This window comes from Melozone crissalis, unplaced genomic scaffold (genome assembly GCF_028551555.1).
Source record: "Melozone crissalis strain CALT ecotype California unplaced genomic scaffold, PUWL_Pcris_2 ptg000033l_1, whole genome shotgun sequence".
Classification (NCBI taxonomy): domain Eukaryota; kingdom Metazoa; phylum Chordata; class Aves; order Passeriformes; family Passerellidae; genus Melozone; species Melozone crissalis.
Genome location: NW_026535811.1, coordinates 9,373,228 through 9,398,227, shown reverse-complemented (window position 1 = coordinate 9,398,227; position 25,000 = coordinate 9,373,228). Strand labels below are relative to the sequence as shown.

The window sequence follows — 25,000 nt, the reverse complement described above, 5'->3', positions numbered from 1 at the left end:
GGGAGGAAGCTGCAGACCCCACTGAGGGCTTCCCTCAGTCTTCTCCAAGCCAGTTTTCTCCCCTCACGACTAAAAATACAACTTCTCAGTCACTGCATGCTGTTTGTCTCCCCAAAACAACCTCTGTAAGCAAAGCCCTGTAGGTTTTTTCAGGAAAACACAAATGGATTCATCCCTGGGAACATTTTCCCCATAGAAACAAGATGGTGATGCTGTCATGTGTAAATCTGGACTAGGTAGTGCTACTTTTCTTAAATTTCAGCATTTTTTCCTGTGCCTCAGGACATGTTTGTGCAGATGTTAATTGGGTTTTTTGGTAGCAATATGCGTGTGCCCCTGGCTGTGCCAACGAGTTCTGGTTTTAATCAGTTTGTTCTTATTACAACAGGACTGTAATGTATTTTACCCTTTCATTACTAATACAACATCTCACAATGACTTCATCCACTTCAGCAGAATTATTGGTCAGAATGCATTATGAATTATAGACAGTAATTACTACTGCTAATTAAAGTATAAACTTTGCAATTACAGATTTCCACGAGATTTTTGGCAATTTTACAGATTTTGAGGTATGGAATGTCCATCCGTTGTTAACAGCTGATGGAAAAAGGACAAGGAAAGAGATGATGGGATTTTTCATAGCAGTGTCTGATAAATGTTCAAAGCTAAGATTAATTATTTAAATTTTGTAAATCTTTGTTTTCTCAAAGTTAATTCTGAAATGAACATGTCCAGAGATCAAAGACAGTGAGACATCTGAGTGGGCATTTGGGCTTGAGCACCCCAAAAAAGCTGAATTTATCCTGAACCTGAAAATTGAGGATTTTATATCCTGAACTAAAAATTGAGTTATTAGCACTAGTGGACACACCTCTAGAGAGTATACATTCCTCATGCTGTACACATGGGGTATAAAGTGGCACTGAATATCATATAATGCATTCATAAGTATCTCTTATAAATAATAACTCCTTTTCCAATAAAAAAGAGTAAATATTTGTGTTTTCATTTTCAGCATATGTGTCAGATGTACCCCATTGTCCTCACCATGAGGAGTCATTGTCAATCCAGAGAGAAACACTGTGCATTTCCACACCCCTCTGCTCCTATACATCCTCAGGACAGACACTTTGCCAGTCAGTTTGTCCACCTGAATGCCAGATGGAGAGTGGTGTTAGTGCTCAGGGTTGGAAACTCTTTGGTTTACAGTGGTACTTAATATAATTAGTGCATTTTACAAATGCTCAAGAATGCCTTAAGCCAGTCTCACTGACCTTCTGAAGTCCTGCTCTATATTCCCACTAGAACATTCTTTCTTAGAAGCCAGTCAGAATTTTATCTCATTTTCCACATTAGGGTAACATAAGAAGAGACCTTTTGTTGAAAGCATTTAGTGCCAGTCCCAGAACAAGATCAGCTGCAGGTGTTACGTTTGCTTCAAGTTCCTGGTTCAGGACTTCAGTGTGGGTCACTTGCATGTCCTGGGTTGCAGTATCAAAAGTTACTGATTTATTTTAAAATCCTCACAAAATTTTCCTGGTTTTCCTAGAAAAAAGCCAGTAAGTCACAGTTATTATTTACAAGTCAACTTTCAGTAGAGTGATCCATGTTCAGCACACAGCTGCTTTTGGTAAATTTTACTCAAGATGAACATTCTCCTGCTCAGGAGGGTGCTTTTAAAGAAACATTTATGGGGTGTTCTAGTTGCTAGAACACATAGCTCTCACAATCCTTACTTCCAAGGCAGCTTCTTTTCTACAACAAATTTTAAACAGATCTTATCACAGATACCTTTATTTAGATTTCCTGGATTCCAATAAGCTAAACACAGTCCCAGATTTCCAAAAGGTGGACAAAACTGGAGTGCCTCAGATGCCAAGTGTCTTTGCTGAGCTCATCATATCCAGCTGAATGTGTTAATTCTGGGAAGAATGTTTAATTCTGGGAAGAATGTAGGATCTGCTTCTCTGCTGGAAACATCCTGGGTGACATTCTGAGCACCCAGAGTGGTGGAATGGCACTCACCAGGGAGCTCTCCACCCTTCTGTGTGCAGGAGAGCTGTCAGCCTGGCTTATTGGGATTGCTTGGAATGCAGTGGGAAGATCCTTGGCCAGCCTTTGTGCTTGTGCTTTTTAAATCTCTGCAGAGCACACTGAGCCTGGCTTTCTGGTCCTGCTGCACGTGTGCACTGCATGTTGCGTGCTCTGGAATCAGTGAGGGGTTTAGAACTGCCAGAGAAAGCAATGGACAGCTCTCTCAAAAAAAAAAAAAAAAAAAAAAAAAAAGAAAATTACAGGAGATGGAAGTAAGAAATAAGAAAATATGCTCCACTTTAAGCATGAGGTAAATAATTTCAGATGAGTTACTGCCTGAGGCTCAGCTTAGCTGAGAAAGAAGGTAAAGTAGATCTGGTACATTAAGAACTTAAATTTTAGTTTACTGCCCTTTAATATCAACCTGGTAATCAATTGGAGGTTGTATAAAAGAGTCCATAGCTCACAGAAAAGAAGCTTTGTGGAAACTGTAGATAAAATTAATAAAATGTCTTGGCTGACTTTTTAAAACTCATACATGTAAATGTAAAAATGCCCCACTGCTCTTACCCTGAAAGGATCATTGTCATCTTTTTAAACTGCCTCTTCAGTTATAACACACAACTCTTAGGTAAAGAGTCTCTCCTGAAGCGATAGTTCTATTTTGGTCAATCTTTTCAGATATACTTGAAATAAGCACCCACATTTCGTGGTATTCTGTTACAACCCTAGAACCAATAACAGTATCCTTTTCCTCCAGTGCATCACTAATGATTTAAACAAACCCAATCAAACAATGCTGGGACACTTAATATAATTGAAGAAAGGAATCAAGTAACAGCTGAGGTTCACTATGCAAGAATTTATATTGCCTCTTATTATGTGAAGGTTCTCTGTGGCTCCTATCTGGTTACCTCTTCAGCAGTGACCATAGGGAACCTATTTCATGCAGTAATTTTGTCTTCCTTTAATGCAACATAAGCATAACAACAGACACTTTGCTCTACATGGTAGCAGATTATTTTAGTTCATCTGCTTTATTAATATCCAGATATTGAAAATGTTGTGGATTTATACAAAACTATACTATGATTTATAATTAAAGAATTCTGCTGGCCTAGTGAAGGCCACTTGAACTGCATACCAAGGTTGTCCAGGTGGAATAACATGAGAGCAGTGAAATTTGGCTGCATCATTCTAAAAATTACTCTCATGGAATGCATTATAGTTATTGTTTGATTTCCCATAGTGCGTCAAATGGCAAACATGTGATGCTGGCTTTTGTCCCATAGAAATTAGTGCTCTTGAAACTTTGCTGAGCTATGGTGCAAAAGTCATGGAATCAAAACCTTTCCCAGTTCCAGCAGAGGAAAACACACTTGTTTGTCAGCTCTTTCACCTGGTTCTTCAGCTTTCATCTTCCCCCCTCCTTGTCGTGAGAGACAACCTAAAATAGCAACAGGACACCAAGCTAAGAGACTGAGGCACAGAGTGTGTCTATTCTTCATGGAAAACTGAAATAAATGTACCCTGAATGACTGTGGAATAATAGTTAAGCCATGCCAGTGATTTGCTTATCTGAGATTTTTCACATACACATGCACACACACACAAAGACAAGCTGAACACTTGACATCCTCGCTGAAATTAAAAATGCTGGGGTTTTTTAGGAGATGTGTGTTGGATGGCTGTGGACTCATCAGGACTTATAAAAATGAGAGAAAAATAGGATTTGGAGTCCCTCTTAGTTACCTAAAGGGGGTGAGATGTGATTTTTGGGTGGATGAGGGTCTGGGGCAGGGCAGGGGGCTGTTGGGCAGGGTCTCTTTGCTCTCTCCAGGGTGCTGAATCCCATGGGTACCACTGAACATCCTTCGGAAAGGGATACAGCCTCAGGGTATGGTTCCAGTACACAAACTGATGTGATTTGCTGGTTTTGTTTTGGGATGGTTATGGATGTCACTTATCAGTGGGGTTTATTTTAAAAGAGCTACCTATTTTCCTCTGTCTGCATGGTCAAAAGTGGCTGAATAGCTTTTTAACCGACCAGTCAAAAGCAGAACTAGAGATTTTCAGAATAAAATTTAGGCCCAGATGCTTACAATATTGATGAATTTTCAAGAAATGAAAGGTACAAGTGTTGTAGGAACAGACAGACAACCTGGCCTGAAAATTGCTTCTAGTTCCCCCTCTAATGATTGTGTGAATTAATTGATTTTTTTTTATTATTTCCATCAGGCAGATAGAGTTTATTAGTCAGCATAACAGCAATAATTTATATCTTACTTTATGATTTAGTATAAGTTTTATACATTTATGATAATTCTAAGATCTATACATTCATGATATGCATCATATTATGAGGTTGACACTTCACATCACAGCTGTTAAAAAGTTCAAGCATTTCTTGAAGAACTTGCATCTTCTGTTAATTTTTCCAAGAAAATATTTTAGTTTTAGTTTGAACAGAGAGGAAAAAACTTCATAAGTGCAAGAATCAGGTTAATTTCTTACAGGCATTCTGTCATGCAAATGAGGGATTTATGGAATTCTTAGACACTACTCTGGGTCAAGCAGTCAGCCTTGTAGACCTATCTATGTTAGTACAAAAATAATGAAGCACTGCCAGCACTCATAAAAGGCAATTTGTCACATCATATCTTTCCCTGTGTGGTAAAATGCTACGATACATTTCTTTTGGAGAGAATGGAAGCCCAGTGTCTCAATCTGGACATGCACCATCCTTCCAATACCACAGTGTACAAGTCGTGATAATCTTAGTTTACGTTCAGCATATCCTTGTGAAGGAGAATAATGGTGTTCATGGTGCGCATTAAATAGACTGCCAAGTGCTCCAAGATAACCGAACTGTGTAGATTGGCAAGACAAATATTGTCTCATTACATTTCAAAAATAAAAAGTATAGGGGATACTGTTAAGTGAACTCAGAGCTGAGGCTCCATTTCATGACTCTTAATTATCTTTGTTTGCAGTCCCTTTTAGAGACCACTAGGCTGGGAAGCTGAATCAGAGAGCAAGGGCTGGAATTTTGCTCCTTTAAAGGTGGTTCTGGGTACCACCACAACTCGCTGGGTTTGTGCCCCAGTGTGATCACTGCTAAGATCCCACAGCTGGCCCAGGGGGCTGTGTGGCACTCAGCAGTGCCCAGCTCCTGGCTATCAGTGCTGGCAGAGCTGCAGCTCACAGATCCAGAGCAGATCTTCAAGAGCACTGATGCAGAGAGCTTACGTCTGGAGAATGGAATCCGGGATGGACAGAGTGGCGCGGGAATGTTTTCCAGTTCTCATCTATTATTTACCCTTCAAGATATTTTCTAGTACTAAGGGTTCCATATTATCTGTCTCTTGCACGACTCATTAACACTTTCCTTCTAGAACACAGCCCCCAGAGGAGACAGTGATGGGTGGTGCCAGTGGTGCTGTGTTTAGGGTTGTCTCTGAGAAGTGCCTCCTCCTCAAGAAGGGGCTAAAAAATGCATCTCAGAGCCAGACATTTCTCTGTGCCTTCCCATCCTGGCCTTCTGGTGATAAATTCCCAGGTCTAGTGCTAAATGCAGTGCTGTCAGGGTGAGGAAGATGTGCTCTCTGAGCATAGGGGTGGCACCAGGCCCACCAAAATGAAACACATGAAGTGAGCCCAGCCACAGAAGTCATGCTCATGTATATACACACTTGCAGGATGCTCTGTGCATCTATAGTTACCAGTGAACACTTCAGCATTTATTTAGACATCCCTGAAATCATGCCTATGATGTAGGTAATAAATTAGTGAGATGACTAGTTGCCTTTTGAGGTTTTGACCCGAAGATGCGATATAGTGCTTTTAGCGGGTGTGTGAAGGAATGAGTTCAAGTCTTCCACCTCTCAGTCTATTAAATTCTTTTCATTAAATTATCTTTTCTTCAACCAAGAAGTAGGAGTCAGGTGCTGTGCTTTCATTTCTGCTGGGATTTCAAACCTGCTGCTATTATGTTGAGCTTTGGCATTTGCAGTAAAGCTGGGTACTACAATTCCCTCACAGGAAATTTATTTTTAACCTTAAAAGATCCACAAAAATATAATACAAATATTACCAGTATAAAACCAATATTACTTCTTGGTTGGTTTGTTGGTTGGTTGGTTGGTTGGGGGTTTTTGTTTGGTTTGTTGGGGTTTTTTCAATGTTTTTTTTCCCTCCATACTTTGGCTCATTTTGTAGAGCTTGAGTAATTACATTCAGGAGAGGTTCAGAGGTGAGGAGAGATGGAAATTTTTTCATTTAGCAAATTACTGTCTGGAAAAGTTAATAGAGCAGAGAGTATAAAAGTATTAATTAATGCAGCAAGCATTTCAGGAAGAAGCAAAAACCTGGAGAAGGATTTTTGTGGCTCCAGTCAGGTATCAGTTCTCAATGACCACTCACCTGCAGTCGTGTGTGGAATAATGTATTCAATTCTGTGCACAGGGTAAACTGAGCAACACAGCATCCAAGGAAAATGTTCTGGATGGGTTGGCTTTTAGATCAGACTACATGTGTCATATATCAAGAAAAAAGAAAGGAACTAAAAGGGTTTGGGTTTGGGTTTTTGTTTTGTTTTGGAGTTTTTGCAATGGTATGGAAATGTAACTAGGAAACTAAAAAATAACTTTCTGGAATAATCTTTCCAAGGAAAGAGATGCCTTAGCCCCACAAACAATTATGAGAAAAAGTGAAGACTATGTGCAATGGCAGCATTCCCCACTGATGATAACCATAGGGTGAAAGAGGTACCTTTGTTCCATTCTCAAACTCCTGGCTCTGGAAAACTGAGAAGCTTAAGTTTGGAATGTTGGCACTGCAGACAACAGTCTGATTTCTGTTACAAGAGGGAGGAAAGGAGAGAAATAGCAGTATTCTCTTTCTCCTTCCTGATTAGAAAGGTCAACAATAAAATGGAGAGTTGGATGCTGGAATGGTTATGTTTGGGATTCTTTTCCTCCAAAATTAATATAAAAAATGACCTGGAGCTCAAAAGGGCAACAACATGAGAGAATCCTCATTTTCCAATACTTAATGTAACAATGAAGCACTGCTTTTGGCTTTGTCAAAACTTTATGGAAAAAGCCCTGAGCAACTGAAGCTGCTGTTTAATCTTTCCCAGTATGAAAGGAGGATGCAGAGCCTCCAGCTTGCCACAGGCATCACCTAATTCAGCGTTTAAAGATGTGCAGTAAGGAAAGGCTGCCTTTAATGCATTGCAATGAAGTGTCTGCAGATAAGAAAAAGACTGGGAGGGAAGTTAAGCTGTTGCTTGTGATTGCTGGTTTTGACAGCAGGAAGAGACAGAAGTAACTCCTCTCTGAAATCATCCAAACTGTTCCCGATTCTTTCTGCGCCTTTTGCAAGGGCAGCCATATAAGGCAGCCCAAAGGGAGGGCCCCTGCCTTGCTCAGGGTGGGACTTGGGGAGCCGTGGGCAGAGCCGGGCAGCAGCTCCTCTCCTGCACCTCTCCAGGGACTCCAGGGTGTGCAGCAGCCGAGGGACACGCCTGGAGAAAGTAGGTGCTGATTGCCAGCTGCTTTCAGGTTTTTGTGTGCTGTGTCTGTGGGGTGCTGTGTGGGGATGGAGCAGCCCAGGGAAGGTGTGCCAGGCTTGCAGCTCTGCATAGCCAGCCTTGTCCAGGCAGCCTCAGCACCCCAGAGTGAAGGGATGCTCTTAGAGGTGCTTCTCAGGCTGACTGGGATGAAGGGCTTTGTGCTTTAATGTTTGCACCCTCCAGCTGTTCATTAAGAGAAATGCTGAGGGAAGGGATGAATTTCTCTCTTTGCACTAGGACTGGTGTGGAAATGTGAACTGATGCTCACCTTTCCATGAGCAGTGTTAAGAAATGAGCCCTGTGTAGGAAAGTCATGTTAAAATGTATACATGTAAATATTTTGTGGGATAACTTGGAGGGCTCTGTTCAAATGTACTGCACTGGGAGTTCATTCACTACACAGGAGGAGCTTTAAGCAACAGCAAAAAATAGGCTTAATTTGAAAAAGGGCAGGAGAGTGTGAAGGCTGAAATTCTCTCTCTAAAATATTCTACTGAGGCTAAAGTAACTCTGAATATGGGGTGTAAGAAATAAGGCAGTTCAAAAAAAGACATCCACTCTCAGTCTTACAAAATTATTAGTGTTGCTGCTAAGAAATTGCTGCTCTGTATTAGCAGAAATTGAATTCTGATTTATGAAATACATATTGATCTAGAAGAACCCTATTGTCTTTTCTATTTTGTCTAGGTACTTGTTTGAGAGTAGCAAAATTAGGTGCAAACATGAAAGGGCTTGGATAAAATTGAGGATCGGGCCAGGAGTCTTTGATATTTTCCCTTGTAGCAATATTAACCTTCCAGTATTAGTTATCATTAATGGCATCCTCCATTTTACACTTGAGAAAAGTTGTTCCCAAGTACTGCGGACTGCAAGATTGGGTCCCATGAGGTGACTGAAAAAATTTATTTAAGTCTTAAATTCTTCCTGTAATATTGATGTTTTAGATAAGTTTATCTGAGGTGTAGGTGTTGAAGATCAAAGCCTCATTCAGGAGTGTTTTGGGCAACACTTCATTTCTAATCAGGGCACTTCAAGAACTGCTCAGCTTAAAGTAATCTGGTAGGATCAGCTCTCTCTGCTGCTGCACAAGTGTTGCACTGTTTAAATAGTTCTAGGCTTTCTTTTTAACAATGTAACTTTGAAATTCATTTTTTTTCCTTCCTCCAGAAGTCTCAACCTCTTCCCTTTCCCAGACTCCTGTTCCTTCTGTTGTTACTGTCTCATAGGTTTTTGTGACTTAATTTCAGAGGATGTGAGTGGCAGCAGGTGACAGGCTGGCAGCTCACACTCGTGTCACAGAGAAACTTCATGATAACAGCGCAAAGTCACCTTATCAGCTGCTGGAGCGCCTTGGTCACAGGAGACATCCAATCCCTCCTTCATGATTTTAAATATTGATCAGAGGCAGCAATACCTGAGTGCTGCTGCAGGATGTCCCGTGGTGGTGCAGAAGCTGCTGCACACCCGGTGTGTAACCACCGCGGGCAGGATCAAGGCTCCTCCACTCTCCAGCTGAGCACTCTGAGTGGAAACAGCAAATCTGCACCGTTGCTGGAAGTCAGGGGGAACCTCAGCACCATGCAGTACTCTCCTGTGGCACTGAATGCAGAGCCCTGCATGGAAAAGGGAGCTGGGATTGCCCAGAGCCCCGGGGAAGGCACAAAGGCTGCAGCCTGCTTGGACAGCGGAGCCGGCAGGGCCCGGACCGTGGAGTGCTTCCAGAGCCAATATCTGACCAGAACCAGCACCCAGGGACAGGTCTACAACTTCCTGGAGAGGCCCAGTGGGTGGAAGTGTTTTATCTATCATTTTGCTGTGTAAGTACCTACATTTTCACATGATCTTTCATGTAAGAAAAATCTGAAACTGCCCATTTAAATCAGCCAGGAATCAGTGCTTGATCTCCTGTGCTCAAAACCTGTTCCATGAGTAATCCTCTCAAGGCAGTGGAAAAGCCAGTTCCTCAAGAATCAGCCAATATAGGCATTATCATTTCCAGAGAAGGCTTTTTATTCTTCAAATGATCTTTGTTTTCAAGGGTGTACATGTATATTTGGAATTTCTGAGGGCAAGTCCTTCTGTACTCCTGGCAGTTCTGATTGTTGGTTGAGCTGCTTTACACTGTTCCAGCTTCAGACATTGCAGTTTTTAGCAGATGTGGCAGGTCCAGCTGTGATGAGACACATTCTGCTCTTTTAAGTTTGTTTTGCTCATGTTAAAGAGCCAAAACAAGTAATTTGTCAGACAAACATATAACATTACTAATTTGAATTGATTTATAGTCACGAGCATGAAATGAGTACAAACTTGGTGAAATGTTTTTCATTAAACCACGTATGTAGTACATGCAAGGAGGCAATTAAGGCTTCCATTTACCCTTGTAAAGCAGTGGTTGATATATTAATCCAGCTGTTACTGTTTTCTTTGGTTGCTTATGGTATCTGTCAAGCTTAGCAAGACCTCAATTACTGTTCTGAACGCTGCTGAACAGAAAGATAATTCGTCATCTTAGCTGTAGAAAGGGTCCAGTTGTGCTCTCACTGAGACCAGAGCAAGTTCTACTGGCCAGCTGAGCCAAAAGGCCTTGCTTTTATTATAAACTTAGCATATTTCCTAAAGAAATGCAGAGTGTTGAAATTACTCTGTTTGTCTGAGATAAACTATGGCCTGATTGCATTTTAGGAAAAAAACCATTATCAGTGGCTGCAGTCAGGAACTGCCCAGAGAAACGTATGGTAATTCTAGGGATGAACCCTAATGCTTCTATTTAGCATAAAATATTCTCATTAATACTTGCTTCCTTTCCCTCCTCAATATCATATATGTATTTTTGAAAGAATTTTTTTGATTAACGAAATTTCTCCAAGCAAAAATATAAAGCCTCTTTCAAGGACTATGTTTATAGCATGCTTTATTCCTAACAACTAAAAAGATGTGATTTGTGTAGATTTAAATATATGAATAGTCATGATTTAAGCCTAGTTGAGACTACTAATCTTGCTAAATTTCATTTGTTTCATCATCTGTGTTGCTTTTATCCCCAACTGAGGTTGACCTTTAATATGCACTTTTTTATTCTGAAATGAGCATTAAAATAAAGCAAAAAAATCTGTACACCCCCTCAATACTAGAAAATTGGAGAAAATAATGGTAATACCAATAGCAACTGTTTTTTTAAGGATTCCTACCATTTACATGAAAGAATATGTAAATTGAGTGCTCTTAAAATTATTTGTCTTTGAGGCTCCTAGAAAGGAAACATTTGAAACAGCTTTTGGCAAGCATTTTGTCTCAAGGATATTTTTGCAAATAATTATCCCAGTAACTACATGATGTATTCATTTAAATAACAAGTTTCTGTTTTGGAAAGAACATGCCTTATAAGATTATATATCATTACAGCAAAACCTTGTTAAAAAATAAACTACTAATTTAAAATGCACTTAATTTTATAATTAGAACAACCTGTAATTTATTTTTAAACAGCTTCCTGGGTTTTATGTGTGGGTTTGGAGGTAACTTAAGTGCAGCTGATTGATGGTGATCATTATGATGATTTGTTCTTTTCCTAACAAATCCAGACTTTAAAGTACATGGCTGGAGGAGCTGGATGTGCTGTGTCCCTTCTGTCCTTCATGTGCCACAAAGATCAGACAATTTATTTACAGACTTGGGGGAACTTTCTGTCCAAGAGGGACTGGAGCCTGCTCTGATCTGGAGTCAGTTCTGCTAGAAAGAGCCTGACTTTCCAAAGCCAGGCAAGGTGAGGGAACAGCAAGTGCTCCAGGAGGTGACCTATTCTCATTCTGAAATTACCAAGATAATCACTGGTAACACTCGCAGAGAGTTTCTTTTAAGGGAATAAGCTCAGGGTTCTTATGGAACTTCATAACAGTGGTAGGAAATGGAATTATTTTTTGCCTAATTAAATCTAGAATTTGTATTATTTTAGTGGAGTTATTGGAGTTTTAGTGGAGGTTGAAATTATGGTTTCAAAACAAAATGTTTGAAGGGGTGAGTGGGTTTACTTGAGAATCCCTCCTGCTGGTCTTGAAAACCTTCTCATTTGGATAATTTCTAGTTTAGTTTTGTGAAATACTTCACTTGCAAAAAGCCCAGTAGAGTAGAGGATTTAGCAAGAGCTGAGGGCTTGAGAAGCAGCTGCTCCATGAACTGACAATGTATTGATCCAAACCAAGCAATTCCTGTGGCTGTGTGAGAGTCTTGGGGTGTTGGAGATCACCTGTGTTAGAGCCCAGCTATTTGCTGTGAGTTCTCATTCCAGAAAAAGCGGCATGCGCCTGGCTTGGATTAATTTCTAAACTCAGCTATGCACTTGCTTAAATCACATCCAAATGTCAGGTATTAGGGTATAACCCTCATATTTTGAAATATGAAAGAAAAATACAACTTGTACTGGTGATGAGTTATTTGTGGCAGTGACCTTACTTGGCAAACCTACACATTTAAATCACTTAATTGCAGGTGGAATCTTACTTATGTGATGGATATATTTCTGAAGCCTACATCCATTTAGTGCCTGCTGGAATGGCTCCACTGTGGGCTGGAATGTTGTGTGCACCTGGCTGGCTGTCACTTATCACTGTTGTGTGAGCCACAGAGGCCACCTTGTGTCAGCCCGAGGTGATGTCGCAGTGTGGCTTCCAGGCAGGAAACCCCCGAGTGTGCCCACGATCCATCGTGTTTTCCCTCTCAGTTACACCCTGCTCACTGCAGTCCAGCTCCCTTTTCCTATCTTTTCCATTCCTCTGGAGCATGCAGGGACTGCTGATTTTGGTCTTTTGTGCTGCTCTTGCCTGGGTAGGTGAATTTTCCAGTTAAAAAGCCAGAGACTTAGAAGGAACCTGGGTTCCTTTGCACTAGGAAGTGAGGGAGCAGGACAACTGGCTCACACTGAGCGTGGTGAAAGAGGGAGAAAGGAGAACCTGGGATTGAGACGCTGAGATCCGCGTTGGTTTGTGGTGGAAGCTGAGAGTAGTGCCAGAGATGCTGAAACTGGAGGAAAACAATACGAGAGCAGAGTAGCACAAGAGCAAAGAGAATCTGACAAAGGAAAGAGGAAAACCAGGTTGTGGATATCAGAAAGCTGGATACAGGCACAAAGGGGACAGCTGAAAAGGGTCAAGAAGCTCAGAGAGCCACTGGGAGGAAGAGGGGTAGGACATGACAGCTGGGAGCTAGGGAAAGCGGGGGTGTGGAATTCATGATGGGACAAGGAACCTTTCACCCTTAGGCAACTAATTTGAATTTTGTCCAAGTCAAGAGTTCAGTAGAAGAAGAAGCAGTGGTGGCTGTGGGGAGATACAAAAGGAGCTGTTGGTCCCAGTCCAGCTCCTAGCAAATGGATGTCACATCAGCCCTGGAGTCAGCACAGCTGGAAGGGCTGCTGTCAGGCTCTGGAGAAACCACAGGCTGGCTGGGAGTGGAGGCAAGTCCAAGGCAAGGGGGAGGTCCAGGACAGGGACTCTTAGCTGTGTTCTCAGGCCTGCCATTTTCTTGCTGTGTAACTCTGCAAAATCTTCAGTGAGAACTTGCAGCTGTTCCAGGTCACTTTGTGCTGGTTTGGCCACTTGTTAAATGAGTGTTAGACCTTGCTCCCATTCAAAAGTTAGACCAGCCTTTGTGTCCCATAACCTCTTTTGGGATGAGGTGAGCTGATCTACCAGCTCATTGCTAACAAGCCAGCATGGGTTCTGCTCCCCTCATCCACCTCCAGCACTCAGCTTGCTGCTGCCAGCTCTATTGTCCTTTGGTACTTAAACTTGGAGTTAACTGGGATAGCCAGTTCAGCTTCTGGCACCAGCAGCAGCCTCTTACCCCAGTGGGAAAGAGTGGCAGGTCTTCAGTCAGGTTGCTACTGCACATGAAGCACCTTGAAACACTTCCCCACTCTTGTTTTCTCAGTGGATCAAAACTACTTGTTGAATTTCATATAAAATCGTGCACAATAATTGCAAAGTAGCATTACAAATCATCTGGCAAGTACGGCAGACCACCTGGTTTGACTGCAAAACATTTAATAAATGCAGACTTTGGGTAGTATATAAAATAAAGTCTGGTCTGCAGGCAGCCTTGGGATTTCTGGGGAAACAACTCCTCCAAATGGTGACTTAGAGAGGGTAATGGCTGTTGCTCCAAAATACTCAATGGGATGCTGCCTGTCTCTGGGAATTGTGTGGTAGACAGGGAAAATGTCTTCCCTAGAATATGGTTTCCCAAGAGCTGGCAGGGTGATTTACCAATGCCAAAAACTCTTGGTGCCCCTCTGCCACCTCCCCTTCTTCTCTTCTGGACACACATTTCTGCTGCACGACTCGTGTTTCTTCTGGCACTCACTGGAGCCCTCCTACGCTTCATCAGCTCCCTGTAATGGCAGGAATCTAGATCAGCAGGAAACGAGGAGCTTTTGGGACCCTCAGGAGTTGCAGCATGTCAGCAAGTGGTCCAACGGGGATGCAACCAGCACTAACACAGTTGGCCAGGACTGGAATGGAATGAGGCAAAGTTCTCTTTCTTCTTTTTCTTTTTTTTTTTCTCCCAACAGAGAGCTGTGGTGTGGGCTCAGTTTTATATGAAAACATGCCCTAGATTTACTTTGCTACCCCTCTCCTCTTCCAGACCGACTCCCACAGCTCCATCAAAGAGAAAAAAAGACACAAAAAACAAAAAAACACAAACACACACACACACACACACAAACACACACACGCACACAAACACACACTCCTGTTCCTGCCATCTTGTTGAAAAAACCTCAACCGAACAGTTACTTCTGAATAATTAAAAGTCCATGATCCTTACAAAAATGTGAACAGCATCAATAACACCATGGACTTAAAACTTCATGAGGAAAGTACAAAAAGATCAAAAAACTTGTTTATAAAAGGGGGGGCTAGCCAGAAGGGGGTTTTTTCCTTTAGGAAAGATTCTGTGCACCAATGTCTGTGTCACTGTGAGTAATATGTAAACAAGTGAATTCAGATTATTTGGACAAATTAAAAATTGCAATTTTTTCCTATTATTGTTTCTCCTCAGACTTTGCTTTCTCAGATTTTTTTACTTCCTCCAACTCCATGTAAGAAATGCTAGTTGTGTTCTGTTAATGAAATTGCAGAAGTTCAGAGCCACCATTCTGGCTGATATTCCATTTTTGTTTGGCGTAAAACTGTTGCTGATGTAAAGAACTTTAAAAGGCAAAATATGTAAGGGTCTAGTGGTTCCATTTTATGGGGCACTTGCCTGCATATATTTTGATTCTTTGAGTGTAGCAGCTCTTTAGAGAACTGAAATAAGTTAGCACAGTGTTCTCCAGCTCCTGTTTTTATCTGGAAATGAAGCATATAACCCATTATTTATAACTGTTTATCTCAAAGGGACTGTCAAATTCCCATTTCTGTCCTTTCCACAATTATCTCTAGAATGCAAGCAGATATTTTGCTTTTTCCAATGATGTGATTGTAATATGACCAACACAAGCAACAACTAAAGTTCAGAGTAATTATAAGCACATGGCTGCTTTTGAGATTCTGGCTTTGACCTTGATGTTGCAGCTTAATTCTGGACATGGTGTACTTTCGTAAGAGTAAGGCCTATTATTATTATTATTACTCATTACTTATTGTGTTTAGGGTGTTTCTTGCCAGTTAATTATTTGGAATTTTATATAAAAATGTCACTGACAAAGTTTTCAGTTTAGAACTGCAATAGCTACTTTTCATCTGTGTACTAACTACTGAGAGGTACTAAGCAGATGTCTCTGATGACAAGCTTCAGGTACCAAAAGAGGAGCAGTATTGAAAAGAAGAAATTCAAAAACTCCTTATTCATTAAAGTGGGATGTTCCTCTTGCTGCTTAGAGTTGCATGGATGAGATGGTGGAATGGCTGAAGTTGCTAATGAAGGGACACTGATATGAAAGAAAATTGTCATTAGCATTCTGTAAAGTTCCAGGGTTTGGTTGTTCTAAGAATACATGGGGTTAGTTATTAATTTTTAACCTCTCTTCCTGAGGAAATGGGGTTTCTGCAACCACACTGTCTGAGCATGTTCTGTCTGAAAGGGCCTTACCAAAAAGCTGTGAGCCAGCTGGCGAGCTCCAGCTAACATGGACAGGAGATGAGAGATATCAGAGATACTGTGCTTCTTCTCATTTGGTTAAAACAGACATTTGTCTAGAGGAGAAATTAATATCCCCAAGATGAGAACACTTCACTTTGAGGTCCTTTAGATTGTTTAGCACCAAGGAGTCTTTTCAGGAGAGAGATGTTAGGAAATCTCTTAAGGAAGAGCTTGGATTTGGGAGTACTTCGTGTTAGGCACCATCACCTAACCACAGGGCACAAAGCCACAGCATGAGTAAGTTCTATTTTCATTTTTTTGAATTATTGATGACTTTTTCCATCATTTCTGTAAGAAATTCAATCCATCTTATTCCAGAAGCTCAATTTTGTAGTAATCTGAGCAATTAATATACATTAACATCTGCCCCCACAGTCTAATGTTGCTGTAGTGAAAACAAATACTGTGCTTGACATTGCTATGGTGCTGTTGATGGAATTTGGTTATGCTTTTGTGGAAAAACTCCCCTCTGTTCTTACAGAATCCTGCAAAATAAAAAGATATTCCTTGGTATTAATGTTATAATTGCTCGTGAACTCGAGGACTGTACATGGTACCAAATTCAAGAAGAAAAGTGATGATCAAGCTGACATTAACTCAGCAGATGTATTCTCACAGCATCGTTATATACATTTGTTCTTTCCCTTTCCTCCTTCTGAGCCCAAGAGACATTATTTAATGTGACTACTATGAGGAAGCTGGTGTTGCGTTTTGAATGGTGGTTGGAATTTCCTGTCCTAAATCACATGCCAAAACCTACTGACTTTTGTGTTACAGTCAAGGTTGGTGATAAAAGTATCAGAATCATCAACACTGAAGTCATGATGATGGACTGGTTTTGTCACTGTTTAAAGAACTGATTATATCTCTTCTAGAAAGTCTTAGCTGTAGAATCAGAATGGAAGATTGCAAGACATGCAAAGAAAAAAGCAAGAGAAACACAGAAGCACAGACGTCAGTGGAATATATGGGCACTCAGTGGAATCAAGGAGCTTAAATCCCAGGAAAGGCAGGGCATTAAATAAAAGGTTTCAGTAAGACCAGTGCTCCTGGTGGTTGTAAGGGATGCATGAATGCAATTTGTCAGTTCTGAAGTACTGCCAGATAAACTCGTACAAAAAGCAAAATCCAAATCCTAGTGCTCTTCAAAGAACAGCAATTAAGTTAGGCTGTCAAATGTTTGGAAATGTGAAGTGCTCGTTACTAATGGAGCTGTGGATGTTTATAAATAACATCCAACAGCTTGGGTCAGTAGATCCAGAAAGCTGGTTTCATGTGGGAGACTTCTTGTAGGATGTGTGGCTCATGCTGTGGTTTGAACAACATTGGTTTTAGCTGTTGATCCAGCCCTGTTTGTGATGAATTCTGTATATGCAGGTAATTTCACTATTTGTGAGTGAAATTTTAAATTCCCTTGGTGTTGTAGAAATATCGACTTATTATTTCTGATAGGAACCAGGAGGGTAACTTCATGTTATGTGCAATGGGGCTATTGGGCATTTCTGGGTGCAATTCAGAAGAGACAGCTGAAAACAGATATCTTCAGTATATCCATGCAATAGGTGGGATTTTCCTTTGGCTGAGGGCTTCAAAGCTCTGAAAATATTTTATTCTGGGGTAGGAAAAAGAAAATCAGATATGGCCAAATTCTCTTCTAGGCAAGCTCCCTGTTAGTGGAGTCCAAAGCTAGGCAGGTTTCCATTAAAACGTGTCTGGTCTCCTTCTCCACTTCTGCTGAAACCAACACATTCCCAGACTATTTCTAATTTTAACAGATTGGTATTTTCAGCAGAAAAACTGTCCCTTTACCAAAATTTCCAACCAACTCTAATTTGTGTATGATTGCATATGGATAAGCACAGGACCTTTCAAAGACACATCAAACCTCAGGAGCCTGGAAACAGATTTATGAGAGAACTGAGGGATATCAAAACTTGCCCACAAAGGCACGGGGACAACCTTCTCTTCATGACCTAGAAACTCTTTTGGATAACAAAAATATGTAAGGACCAGGAGTGAGGTTTCATTCAGAGCAGCAGGAATGTTTTTCAGAAGCACATGGCTGTTCAACATGAGACAGTGGAGTCCCATTTGGAAGAAAGTGTTTTATTCACTCAGGAATGAGAACATGAACTTTTAGAGTATGAAAAAAAGAAAAAAATGCTCTCCTTAATTTTCCTGCCACAAAATGACCAGTTAAAATAGAAAGCAGCCCATGCTGCTGGAGCCCCTCAAAGAACTTTCTGTTTGCTAAACTCATTTATTGTCCCTAACAACAGGCTGACTTAGAGCTTTTGGTCTCCTTTAGACAACTCTGTAGTCTATCATCCAGAAAAAAGCTGAAACTCCAATGGGTGTAGTTGCACATGGATTTACTTGGACATATTAGCCTAAATTCAGTCCATTTTTCTTTTAATTTAAGTCCAGCTGAAGCAACTGCATTATTTCTTCCCTACTGTGATAGTAGGCTGGAACATTTTGGCTTAGTTTCCTAGACTCACAGGACAGTTTGGGTTGGAAGAGACCTTACAGATCATTGAATTCCACCCCCTGCCATGGGCAGGGACACCTTCCACTAAAGCAGGCTGCTCAAAGCTTCTGGAGAAAATAGCAGATAGAAGAAAGGATTATCTAAGGAATCTAAAAGGCAGGGTTTCCATGTACTTTCAGCTGGAACATGTAGAAGCCATTTGTAGTTACCTACCTGGAGGGCTTTCCCAGAGTGAAGAGAGGCACAGTAGCTCAGTTTTGAGCAAGGAACAGGACACATCTGGTTGTGTTAAAATCATCAGCAACCCACGGTCCAGGACACTCAATTCTATAGAGCATGGGTTTCGATAGCTTTTCCATAACAATTTTTCTTGATTTGCTTTCATTATAGAGCTCATATTTTTCTAAAAGTGTTTTTTTCTCCAAACAAAACTTTGCAGAGTCAACAAATTTTGGTAAAGCCCAGAAGGCCCCAAAGCTACTGTTTTGTGCTTGGTTGCCAAGGAGTATATCTCTGTCTGTGAATTTACAAGTTTGTCCCCTCCCCACCCATCCCTTTTTTATTGTCCAAGAGATAACATTCCCACAAGCATCTGGTATATCAGCACTTCAAGTGCACTTATCTGCGGGAGATAAACACAAAGCCCCACGTGCACAGTTTTTGCTAGAAATGGAATTATTTGCCGCAAAACTTAAAAAGGAGGAATTACGATTGCTCCTCCTTTAAGAACTTCCATTAGGCTTGTCTTCCATGGAAAATAAGTTTGTTACAGCATGACCTTTGGAAGGTTCACCCTGGAGAAAGTGCTTGGCATCATTTTGCTCTCAGTGTTAAGTTAACCTCCTAGTTCCCAGTGTTTGTAGGCTTCAGTGAAGTGTGCTCATGGTCAATAAATCTATTAAATAGAATTTTTCCCTATAACAGCAACAGAAACATGTTTCCAGTCACACCAGCTACTCTCCAAAAGGAGGCAATGTTTAAGAGGACCAGGACATAAAGAAGCACTAATTTGCAACCTTTAACAGGATTGCCTCTTTAATCTGGTTACCACATGGAACAGATTTAAGGATCATGGTCTAAAAGCATTGATGAGAAAGCAGTTGTATTTTTGTGTATACCTGAGGCTTAAGGAACAGAGCAGAAGTCAAGAAATACTAAAATTTCATTTACATTAGCAAGATGTCTCTTGGGAAAGCATGACACTTCATCTTCTGTAGGTGTGAAAGGTGTTATGTGAGAATCTGAAACAAAAGGGGAAGTTCTCAAGTGCTCCTCTTTCCTCTGATATGTAAAATATTTTTTTTCTGCTCAAAGAGAGAATGAGGAAGAGTCTGTAAATAGGTGATCAGGAATAAATTTCTATCTTCACAAAAAAAAAAAAAAAATGGAAAAGAAAGCCAGGTGTTTTGTGAGGAGATCCTTCACTGTTTTTAGTAGCTCTGTGGCAGAAAAGGGAAAAAAGTATTTACGGAAGTAACAGCTCAGGTTGTGCCTCAGCATCCTCAAGAATCACAGAAAGAATGAAACAGAACAAAGTACTAGAAAGCAGAACCTCAGTTCCTTTAGGATAGGAAAGAGTAGACAGCTCTACTAGTTGGTAATTATTTATATCTCTCTCTTATTAGCTTCCTGCCTTTAGGAGCTGAACAGCTGCCAGTGGGTGAAACTGTTCTCTGTGGATGCAATAACTCCCTGCAAGCAAGTAAACAATCACACCCTGTTTTCTCACTCTCAGAGCACAGAGAATTGTCCTTTGCAGGAGAGAGGATCGTTAGCAGGGGCAACATGAGGAAGCCAGGCTGGAGCTTGTGGGGAAAGGGAAATTGCCATATGACAAGGTTTAAATGGCTTCACCCCAAGCCAGCAGTATGAAACACGCTCTCATGCACTTGCCTTACTTACAGGTATCCCAGAAATCCAATCAGAAATATTCAGGGAGACCCAGGATATGTTTTGTCCTTTGCAGAAGAGAGTATGGATAGCAGGGGTGACATGAGGAAGCCAGGCTGGAGCTGGTGGGGAAAGGGAAATTGCCATATGACAAGCTTTAAATGGCTTCACCCCAAGCCAGCAATATGAAACATGCACCCATCCACTTGCCTTACCCAGAAATCCAATCAGAAATATTCAGGGAGACCCAGGATCTGTTTGGAACTTGCTAACGAGTTAACACTGGTAGACTTTGGCATTGCCTTTGAGGGACAGCTGTCCCTCTAACCAACACCTGCAGTGAGACCCTGAGACAAACAGAGAGATATTCAGGGAGGAGCCTTGCTGGGGGTTTGCCTGTGGACCATGCATCCAGCTCTTTGCAGGGAATTTGCCACTTACCCAAGCTTTTTTCCTCCAGTGTGTTTAGATTGGTTGCAATTGTTTAGCATTCCATTAGGAGCAGTCCACGAAGAGATTTTCTGATTGCCTGAGAGGCAGAGAGGTGTAGCTTGTTGGGTTCTGCAGATCAACTGGAGTTCATTGTGCTGTTTATCTTTAAATGTGGACTCATCAAAGCTAACCTGCATTGTGGTGTGTGGTCCAGTGACAGCAAATTAAAGGAAGCTGTAAAGGCAGCATGCCCTGACTGTTGGCTCAGAGAGATCAGAGAGGGAAGAAGATGGTGCTCCACTGTGCCGGAGAAAAGGTGCAGAAGGGCTGTTGGTTTCTCTGGGAGTGGATTTACTTGGGGTGCAGGGACGCCTTGACCTTTGTTCCCACTACTTGTCTGCAGCCCTTTTGTCATACCTCAGATACCACTTACTCACCAAACTCCACCCAGGGCTACTTCCCAACAGCCTGTGGTGAGCACTGAGCATAAACTGCTGCAGGTGCACACAGGGACATCACCAGCCATGGCTAAACCCTGGCTGTGGGGCTGCTGTGCAAACCAGGGGTCCTGAATGGCACCTCAAGGCTTTTGGCTCCAGCCCTGTCCTGCCTCCCCCTCCAGACACACAAATCCAAGGGGAAAGCAGTCCCAGGTTCTTCACACTGAGGGTGTGTCCATCCATGAACTGCTGCCTGGGTTGGGTGATAATGTATTATGAAATCACTGCCTGGACGAGAAGCATTTTGGCCTTGTATTTGGTTTTGTGTCTACCTTGAAACACTCCTGCTATTTTTACCTTCTTAAGTCTATCTAACTCTGGCTGAGAATACCAGAAACTGTCCCTCACCTGTCCCAAATGCAGTTTCTCAGCAATTCCAGTAAAAGACAGGCAGATCTACTTCCATGTTGGTTCCAGAGTAGGAATTATGTTCTTCCATTCCCTCTCACTTCAGCAGGTTGCTGTGTCCCCATGGAGATGACACCCTGCCCACAGAAGGATTTTCTTTTTGTTTTGTGGTGTTCTTTTAATGTTCTTTTAATTGGTTGGTTCATTTGAGGTTTTGTGTGGTTCATTTTGTTTTGTTCTTTTGTGGTTGTTGCTGTTCTTGATACCCTCACTAAATCATGAATCTGTGCTTGTCTTTGACTTTGTCCCCACTGCGACTGAATTTGTACTCAGTTCATGTGAGCTGCCCTTGCTATTCATTGGGAAGGAGTGACACTCACTGGCCAGAGGATATAGTGCCATAAGTTAAGTGAATTTAAAGGGTCCTTTGAATGGTTTTAGTGTGTGATTTGGAAATGGGGAAAAAAAAAATAAGAAAAGAGAGAATCTCAATACATAAAACCAGGAGAGAAGGTTGTGGAACTCATAAACCATGAGAGCGTGGCTGAGATCTGTCCTGAGCTAAAGGTGCTGCTACCCTTGTATGATAATAACATGTATTATTGTGGATCAGGACAGGTAAATATTGAAGAAATGCAAACTTGATTCAGAGACAATTGTACATGTAGAGCTCTAACCACTACTTACAAAATCTGTTAATTAATAGTGGCCCTAATCATCTCAAATCTCCACTTGTGCTTAAATAGTGTCAGATTCCTTCCAGAGCAAATGAAAGGAAGCAGGACCTTTTGTTTTCATAACTTCAAATCCAGTTTTAGGGTTGAAGAAGTCAGCTGTTGTCTATGTGGCAGCTGAGATACAACTGTCCCTCCTTGCCCGTGTTAGCACATACTTGCAATTTCCTTGCAGTGTGTGAATGATCAGACCAAACATGCCAAAGAATTGTTTCCAGTATTCAATATTGCCCTTCCTGGGGTTGCTAAGGCAGTCTAAAACTCTGAGGCACTCTAAAAACAGAAAAAGGTTTGCTCCTGTCAAGTTTTAGGAGATTCCTGTATGTCTGTTCTGTAGCCTGTGCAGGCACCACTAACCTCAAGCTTAGTGACCAAACTCCTGTGCTTGTGTCAGCTGTGGGCTTGATGAGGTGCATTTCATCTCTTCTTCTGCAACGCTGATAAAAGTGTCCACTGGGGCAAGACCATGGATAAACTCCAAAGGAATTCATCTTGTCACAGGTCCATAGGTTGTACAAGAGTTTTTCCCCTTCTTGATAAGCTTTTCCACCTGTAACTTTCATGTAAAAGCTACCAAAACCCACTGAGTGTAGTTTGTGTCTCTGTTAAGTTGTACAGCAATCAGTGAAATATGAAATATTCACTATGACAACCTTCCCTGAGAAATATGCTTGATAATGTGAGCTTTACCTATTGATTTACTGTGTTCAGCCTTCCTGTCATTTTTATTCTATGTTTCTGAAAGCTGAATGAATGCAAAATGATGATAATCATTTGAGTAGGAAGAATTGACTGATTAAAAACAAAGTATTTGTGATAAAAAATTTATGTGAATGAGAGAGAGAAAAAAGTAGATCTAGATTTACAGTTCAACTTGACAAGTCACTAAACACTGTTTTCTTTTTACAGATTTCTCCTGGTGCTGATCTGTTTAATATTCAGTGTACTGTCTACTATAGAGCACTATTCTGAGTTTGCCATTGGAACCCTTTTCTGGATGGTAAGTGAACTTTTTTTGGGAAGGGCTGATCACTTTGACTGAACATGAATTGCTTTCTGTGAGCCAGTGAGATAACTGTTAAAAATCCTCATGCAGAGCATGCTAGCAGGACATTTAAAAGAGTGCCTGCTTTCATTAGAGAAAGGTCACAGTTTAATGGGGATGATTATTTTCTAGATCCTTGAACTATGAGGACACTTGTTAGATTACCAGTTTTTATGAACTTGCTTTTCCCACCATCTCTTATGGTGGACAACTGGTGTTCATCAGTCTTAGGCAGCATGGAACAAGATATTTTATAGGAATGAATTTTTAAAGTGTGTGTTTTCTAAGTCTTATGGTAAAAATTTGGCCAAGATCACTGCTTTTCAGAGGCAGGTGATTTCTGCAGCCTGGTTTGCTGCTCTACAGAACAGAAAGGAAGAGCTCCTATCACACTGCTGTCACCAGTGATTAAGATTTGAAGTTAGTGCTTGCTTGGTGGGAATCAAAAGTGCAATTAACTTGCATGAATACACTAGACAATGTCCCTCCTCTGTTCCCCCATGCCTCTATTCACCTTTAGGGAGTGAAAAAATGGAGATTAAACATCCTTGATAAAACTGGAGTAAATAACTTTCGAACGGTTCCTTGCAATATCTGTATTTAGCCACTCAAATCCTCTGATCTCAGTGTGTGATGATCTCAGTATTCTTATTGTAGTTCCCTTTTGCCAAATGGTGAATTTTAATGTGATAGAATTTGGTTTTCCATCTGTTTTGAAAATAAAAATCAGTTACTTCTTTGTTTTCCTATGGCTTAGGCTACATTAGCATGTACAGTTTTTGTGTGCCTCTCTGGAGTTTTTCCTCCTGCTGTTTCCATAGTTCCTAGAAATGGCCAGTACGCAGGGTAGTTGTTCTGCTGGCTACTGTAGAGTCACTTGCCTAGAAAAAAAATTATCTTAAAACTTGGTTTGGTCTGAAAAATATTCACTTCAGTAAGAGAAGATTGTTTTTAGAGCTAATGAAATCAGTTTTTTTTTCATAGAGTTGGGAGACTTCTTGCTGCCAGGAGTTAAATGGTTGAACTCCTGCTTGGAGCACATCTTCCCACCTTTACCTGAAGGAAATTCTAACCAGCTCTCCCATTTGAGCCAGGAAAGTGTTCACCCCACAGAAGTGTGGAGATTGCTGTTCTCTTTACTTCTTTACTCCGATCTACTTCATAGCACAGCTGACTGTTCATAAAACTAGATTTTTGTCTCTCCAAGTGCATTCTGTTTGCTCTCCTGAAACTGGGGACAGAGGACACTGCCAGTGTGGTGAGAATCAAAACTGGGTCAAAGCATTTAATGGATCAAGTTCAAAGTGAAATTGGCTTGTTTCTCTCCTGAGTGAATGACCCTGTAATTCTTCTATAGCCCTCAGCAGCAAATAAATACTGGCATGTAATGTTTGTAGTTTTTGCCCACTTGTGAGCAAACTGCTTTTCATTATATTCAGGTAGATTAACCATTGGAAAGGATCAATGTCAGAAATGTCCTGTTGCAAGTTGCTAAGGCCTGACAAGAGGGATAGTGCTTGGTACTTGAAGACATGGAAATGTTTTTGTATTTTCATAGGGAGGGTGAGAGGGTGTGCCAAGTACAATTTTGGATAATATGAGTCACTGGAGCAGAGATGAGACATTGGTAACAGATGTAGCACTGGATGTGTCCTGAGACACCAGAGCCTGGTGTTTCAAAGATGTCATTAGGTTAATGTTCTTAAGACATCTGGATGGTCTAAGAGAATTTCTTGTCAGGTGTGAAGCCAATTCAGACAAGCTATATGAATATACTAAGGAGGGAATATCACAGTGTTTGTACTAGAA

At 41.1% G+C, this 25,000-nt stretch overlaps 1 protein-coding gene across 1 annotated transcript in view; it reads left to right on the top strand.

Moving 5' to 3' along the window:
• The first annotated feature begins 9,043 nt into the window (after positions 1 to 9,043).
• Positions 9,044 to 25,000, top strand: part of LOC128940408 (potassium voltage-gated channel subfamily KQT member 1-like) — a 402,931-nt gene continuing 386,974 nt past the window's right edge. Inside the window, exons 1-2 of the mRNA XM_054281792.1 lie at positions 9,044 to 9,429; positions 23,056 to 23,146. Coding sequence (XP_054137767.1) covers positions 9,044 to 9,429; positions 23,056 to 23,146 — 477 coding nt within the window. The remainder of the gene's footprint in view (positions 9,430 to 23,055; positions 23,147 to 25,000) is intronic.